A 7,179-nucleotide genomic window follows, 5' to 3' on the forward strand; every position below is an offset into this window, starting at 1 on the left:
ACCACACCCCCACTTCTGGCTTTCGGCTGGTTAATTGGAGATAACAATTTTGGATGGGCTTTGAGCCATGATCTTCAGATCTTAACCTCCTGAGCTGCTAGGATTACAGGCATGAGCCACCAGTGCTGAGCCTATTTTTCTTAATGACAATCCAAGTGGGAATAACAAAGACTGAGCAAACTAGCATCTACCAAGCTGCTGAGGTTAGTCTTAAGTTTTAGATTATCCATTTCCACCCAAGTCAAATAATAAGAATAATTAATAAGCAGCACCTCTGTTCTTAGTACTTTATGAGCATTTCCATACTTAATCTACTCTCCACTCTAACAACTTATTTCTATCGTATTTTTTTCTGCTTTATAGATGGGAAAGTGATAAAGCAATGAAGCAGTTGGAAGTACCAGCCCTTGAGTGGGGAGCTAGGACTTCCGCCCAGACAGCATGCAGAGCCCACACTCTGTGCTGTGTTGGCCTCTTAAAAGCCCTGCCATTTATACCTAGTTTGAAAAGAGACAATGTGTGTGTTTCTAAACCCTTTGTGTCAACTTCATGTCATCTACAGAGAACAATACTATTCATTCTACCTGAATAGGAGGGAAAAAATGGGAAAAGTTGAGACCAGAAAAAAGCACCAGACATAAACTGTTTTTTGTTCCTTTCCTTCTCCATGCACAGCAATGTCTTAGGTCTTTCACTCCAGCTAGACCTAGCATCTGGCTGGAAGGCATGTACAACAATACAACTGCCACACTGAATAGGACTGTCATGGATGTAGGATTGGGTCCTCCCCCTGAGTATGCAGAACCTGCAGCCCTGGCTGTCCATTCTACAACTATTCCATTCCCTCCCTGCCCTACAATTGTTTGAACTTCAAATGTCAATTTGAAGGACAAGACCCAGGGATGCTTTTGGAGCCAGGGCAGAGCACTGCAGTGATGCTGAATGGATTGTTCCTTTAAGGAAACTCTTCCCCGATTGATTAAATGAGTAAATTAGTTCCAGATCCTTTCAAAGTTGAGCAGTTGTGTGAGGGGGTGAGGGTAAATATGAAATGGCTCAAGAACAATACTGCTGTGGTTTATTTGCTGGAACAGGAGAATAGCCAGCAAGCTGTGGTAGAGAATAGTGAAATGGTTTTAGGAATATGATTAGATTATTAGAAGCCACATTCCATGAGTAGGGAGAGCTCTGAGCTCTGAAGGGGTCTCATGTTTGGTTTAATGGTCTGCTAGCACTGAGTTAATTAATTTATGTCCTGGCTCTGAGGCTTGAACTCAAGGTTCCTTTCTCTCATTTGGCTTTTTTACTGAAGGATGGTGCTCCACCACTTGAGCCATACTCTCGTTTAACATTTTGGAGATAAGCGTCTCTTGGATTTGTCTGTCTGGCTTCAAACTGCAATCCTCAGATGTCAGTCTCCAGAGTAGCTAGGGTTGCAGGTTTGAACCACCAGTGCACAGCATAACATTCTTAATTTTTAAATTAAAAAAGAATGTTATTTTTCTAAGAAGGGACTCTGTATTTTTGTTTTTCAATGGGCCCTGTAGGTGATATAACTGTTCCTATGAGCGAATTGCATTTTCAATCAGTGTCATATACTTCCAGACATTTTCTCTGTAGTTTTAAGTGTAATAGTGCCTTCTGTCCAAATTTCTAAGTCATTTTTGGGTTGCCTCTACATTTTTTTCTTTTCTTTTCATGCCTGGCAGAGGTAAGCTCTGAACGTCTGTGGGAACTCACTAATCTTTGCTGGAATGTACCAGAGTGAAATGTTTGATGCTGTGAATTTCTGAATAAGAAAAGTTCAGCAATAGTATTTATAAATTAAAACATTTTGAAGATGACTTTTCCCTCTGGCAAGGTATGCCAAGCATTTTTGTACAGAACCTTCTCCTAAAATGGAGAAAGAACTGGGAGAGGAGAGTCAGGTTTCTTGTCTTTAACATGGGGCCCCTAGGGGAAGACACAGCCCGTTGTTTTCAGCCTAAAAAACACAGGCCAGTGATTGACTTGGATAACTCAACAACCACAGCCCCAGTGCTGGCCTTCCTTGCTTCCTTTCTGCCAAGAGGGCCGCAGTGATGAACTTCTAAGGCCGTCTGTGTGATTTGGGGGAGCTAGACTTCTGTGGACTGAAGTTTGTTGGCTTTAAACAATGTTGGGCCACTTGCTGGTATTTTGTCTTGACAAAAATTCTGTTACTCCGGCCAATGTCATTGAGGTGAACTGAGGACAAACCCCTATCCCTTCTTTTCAATCACTAATGGGAGATGATAGCTGTAGAAACATTGGTGGTGCTTCTTAAAAGTAGGTGGTTGGAGTTTTTCAAAAAGGGAGGGCCTGTCAGTGACTCCATCTCAACTGACTATAGTGTGATACAGGGGTTATAGGGGCGGTAGCCTGGGCATTGGGGGAGAGGCAGGCACTTGGAGTGGCGGGTGCCTTGAAGGACTGGGAGGAAGACAAGACTATGAACACACTACGGCAGCAAGTATTTGCAGGAGGCGGGACAAATTTCAGCCCCATGAGTTAAAGGGATGGGGAGACATAGGTGAAAAGGAAATGGCTCATCAGAGCGTGGTACTAAGAGATTATGGCATGTGATCCGACCAAAATGTATCCATAGATGCCACGATGCTGATTTCAGGGGTAGCAAGAGATGTGGGGAGGGTGGGGTCAGACGTGGAGGATGCTGAGCGGCCTGTGTCATAGTCAGGAATTCAGGCACAGAAGTACAAGGAAGAAAACCTAAGTTATCATGACCTAAATGCAGCCGTCATGGTAGCAGAGGTGACTGGGGGTGTAGAGGGAACTATTGTGGCAAGCATAGTTGGAGCTCTTAAAGTCTTTGGAGCCTAAGATTGGAATTCTGTGGACTGAGACAAAGTTGAAGCTGAAGGGGATAAAGTGCGGAGGAAGAACTAACATAGTCCCTGGGGCCTGTGGGGAAATCATCCGTCTGGAGTCGATTTTTTTTAAGTTGTTATATCTAAACATTTTTATTTTTTAAAATTTGATTGTGAAGGTGAGGTGCAGAGGGGTCAAGTAATGAGTACGTTTCTTTTTGAACAGTGTTACCCCCTCCCTCATTTTCTCCCCGTTTGTCCCCTCTTGACCCCTCCCCCACAAGTTGTATAGTTCATTTCTGACATAGTATCTAGAGAGTATCTCTGCTGAATTAGTTTGCTCTTTGTCCCGCCATTCACTCTCCAAATCAGATAAACTTACATACAAGACAAAGGGTGCAGAAATAAAAAAACAGCAGCAAAAGGGAAAAACAAAACCTCTGCAAACAGTACAATTAAAAAAAAAACAGCTCTTTCTGTTTCTTGGAGTTCATTTCAGTAAGCATTTTATATGATCATGTGCACATAGCTATTGAGCGCTTGTGTTCTTCTCCTAATATCCTCCTTTGTCCTCACTGTGTGAATGTTTATAGAGTTTAGTTTAGTTTATCATATCCAAGTGTAATTTGTTATCTTTAACCATCCATTGGGTTTACTTGTAGACTTATAGGAATATTCTAATTATTACAAATGCAACCTATGTTTCTTTGGATCTGGCTTAATTTACTTAATTAAAGTTTTCAAGTTTTTCTATTTTCTTATGAACAGGGAAAGGTCATTCTGATGGAAACATAGGGTTCCATTGTGTATAAATACCACATTTTCTTGATCCATTTGTTCACTGAGGGGCATCTGGGTTGATTCCATATCTTAGCTATGGTAAACAATACTGCAGTGAACATGATTGTGCTGGTGGCTTTAGTGTGGCCTTGTTTGTGGTCAATTGGATAAATGCCCAGGACTGCGATTGCTGGGTCATAGGGAAGCTCTATGTTTTTAGTCTTTTTGAGGAACCTCCATATTGCTTTCCAAAGTGATTGAACAAGTTTACATTTCCACAAACAATGCAATAATGTTCCCTTATGTCACATCTCCACCAGCATCTGTTATTGTTAGTTTTCTTGATAATGGCCATTCTAACTGGATTGAGGTGGAATCTCAACATTGTCTGGTTTTGTGTTTCTTTTAGGGCCAGAGATGTTGAATAGCTCTTCATATGCCTATTGGCCATTCTTACTTCTGAGAATTCTCTCTTTAAGTGTTTTTTTTTTTTTTTTGGTCCAATCGTGGGGCCTGAACTCTGGGCCTGGGTGCTGTCCCTCAGCTCTTCAGCTCAAGGCTAGCACTCTACCACTTGAGCCAAGTGCCACTTCCGGCTTTTTTTTTCTTCTGCTTATGTGGTGCTGAGGAATCGAACCCAGGGCCTCATGCATGCAAGGCAAGCGCTCTACCACTCAGACAACTTCCCAGCCCTTCTAAGTCTTTAATCCATTTATTAATTGGATTGTTGTTTCTTTGAGGATTTGTTTTGGGGGGGGGTTAGTTTTTTACCTCTAAGTATATATTTAGAGATGAGGCCCTTGTCTGATGTGTAGATCTTCTCCCAGTTGGTGGGATTTCTATTTATATTGCTAGCTATGTCCTTTGCCATGCAGAAACTCCTCAGTTTGATGCAATCCCATTTATCCAGCCTTTCTTTGATTTGTTGTGATTCTGGATCTTTATTTAGGAAGTTTTGACCCATGCCTAGGAGCCCTTGTGTTTCCTCTATCCCTTCCTGTAATATTTTCATGGTATCTGTCCTTACATTGAGGGCTTTGGGCATGATTCTGGTGCAGGATAATATACAAGGTTCTAGATTCAGTTTTCTGCACATGGTTAGCCAATTCTGCCAGCACAATTTGTTGAAGAGGCTGTCTTTTTTCCATCCTATGTTTTTGGCTCCCTTATCAAATATTAGGTGACAATAGGTCTGTGGGTTCATTTCTGTGACTTCTATCCTATTCCATTGGTCCTCAGGTCTATTCCTGCCACTACCAAGCCATTTTGATTACTATGGCTTTGTGATAGTTTCCAGTTTGGTATTGATATTCCTTTAGCACTGTTCTTCCTGCTAAGGATTATTTATTTTGCTATTTGGGGTCTTCTGTTTTCCATATGAATTTTTGGATTGCTTCCTCTAAATTGTTAAAGAATGCTGTTGGGATTTTGATGGTACTGCATTGAATTTGTAGATAGCTTTGGACAGTATTGCCATTTTCCCGATATTAATCCTTCCAGTCTAGGAACATGGAAGGTTTTTCCATTTCCTTAAATCTGCTTTACTTTTCTTTTCCAGGTTTTTAAAGTTTCATCATAGAAGTCTTTCACATCTTTGGTTAATTCTTCCTTTTTTTTTTTTAGTCCATTACAAATGAAGTTGCTATCCTGATTACAGCCTTTCCTCATTGTTGGCATACAGAAAAGCTACTGATTTTTGTGGATTCATTTTATACCCTGCTACTTTGCCAAAGTTTTGGAGAGTAATCTATGGGGTTCTTTAAATACAGGCTATGTCATAGCATTTTTATTCTTAACACCTGAGGAAATAGAAATAAACCTGTGCCAAAGCTAATGGCATGATTATCTAGGTCCTGGAGCTCCCTCTGTCCCAGACCACACCTTTTCCAGTAGAAGGGTTGTGGTGGGCTTAGATTTTTACCTTATCCCAGCTCTATTCATCTCTCCTAACCGTGTATGTAACAGTGACCAGGTTACTTGGCCTGTCTGTGCTACAGAGATGTGGAACTGGAAGTGTAGCTTAGAAAGTATGAAGCCCTGAGTTCAAGCCCCACTATTGACAAAAATAAAACAAAACTAATAAAAATGAAGATATATTAATGGAACCTTTGGAGCCATGAGCTACATAATTATGAGGGTTTAATGAAGCAGTATACAATACAAATCCTGCCTGGCACATTAGTGAGCATTAACTATTGCATGCTACTTAGAACTTTCTGAAGGGAAGATTTCACATGTCAGCAGTCATTCATCCACTGTCTCGTGGACAGATTATAGATATACATACCATGGGGTCAATACTGCAGAGGAAGAAAGCAAAGTCATTTGTATTTATTTAGTGTTCAGAATTGTTTCAAAAGTAAGATTTTGGAAGTAGTAAATTTTAATGAGAAAGTGTCAGATTTAGAGCCAGAAAGCTGGAGATTTGAGTCCTTCCTTGATGAATCACTTCATGACTGTGAGCTTAGGGAATTTTTCCTATGTCACTCACTTATCTCTGAATCTAATCACAATAGAGATGACAGCTCAGCTTGCGTATCCCTCTCCAATTAACTAGCAAAAATCTGGCATTGAAGCTGTGGCTCAAGTGACAGAGCACCAAACGAGCATAAAAGCTGAAGGACAGTGCCTAGGCCCTGAATTCATGCCCTGGTATCAGCCTGCATATATGGGTATGTGTGCACACACATAGTATTTTTAAAGAAGAGATGGTGCTGGACACTTTTATTCTCTGAATATAAAACTACTAGAAATAAGAAAACTTTTTAGAGAATCAGCCAGAGGATCTATTCTGGAAGTGAAACTTGAGATGCAGGTTTGAAACTTAATAATTTAATATGGTCTGCACATGGCCACCCCACACAGGTGATCATTTAGTCAATTTTGCAAGGATGCCTGTCTCCTTCCTTCCCTGCCATTCTCTCTACAGCAGCTCTATTGTTTCCTTTCTGCCCCTGCAGCAGACTCAGGCCCTGCTCCAGTGAATCCTTGCCATGATGGAAGCCATGTCTGTGACTCGACAGCACAGTGCCATGCAGGGACAGGTACAGACTACACCTGTGAGTGTGCACCTGGGTACCAGGGAGATGGACGGAGTTGTGTAGGTAAGAGACTGCTGTGCTTCTGTCACATGACCCTGGTTTTCACTTTGCTCTCAAAGTTATCTCTATACATCTTTATGGTCTCCATGGATCTGTGATTCTATCAGCTGCTCATCTGGATGTCATTGTATAAAAACTAAAGCATGGCCTGGTTTAGGTTTGAAATGATAATTGGAGTTTGATATTTGGGGTTGGGACTATGAAAAGAAACCATCTTTTGTAATTCTTAGATATTTTAAAGTTTTTATTAGAGTATATATTAAGTAGCTCTTAGACTGTTTTTTGGTTTTTCTTAAATTTTAGGCATTGTCTTTCTTTAACCTATTATGTCTCCAAAAGCGGCAGTACATATTTCTTCATATTTGAAAAAAAATCAATCTTTCTTTCTTTCTTTCTCTCTTTCTTTCTCTCTTTCTCTCTTTCCTTCCTTCCTTCCTTCCTTCCTTCCTTCC

General features: G+C 40.8%; 1 protein-coding gene across 1 annotated transcript in view; it reads left to right on the top strand.

The window, feature by feature from the left end:
* Nid2 (nidogen 2 (osteonidogen)) overlaps positions 1-7,179 on the top strand; it is a 69,372-nt gene that overhangs the window by 36,140 nt on the left and 26,053 nt on the right. Inside the window, exon 10 of the mRNA XM_013012321.1 lies at positions 6,587-6,730. Within this exon, the coding sequence (XP_012867775.1) occupies positions 6,587-6,730 (144 nt within the window). The remainder of the gene's footprint in view (positions 1-6,586; positions 6,731-7,179) is intronic.

The sequence above is a fragment of the Dipodomys ordii genome, unplaced genomic scaffold, assembly GCF_000151885.1.
Source record: "Dipodomys ordii isolate 6190 unplaced genomic scaffold, Dord_2.0 Scaffold16, whole genome shotgun sequence".
NCBI classification, from domain to species: domain Eukaryota; kingdom Metazoa; phylum Chordata; class Mammalia; order Rodentia; family Heteromyidae; genus Dipodomys; species Dipodomys ordii.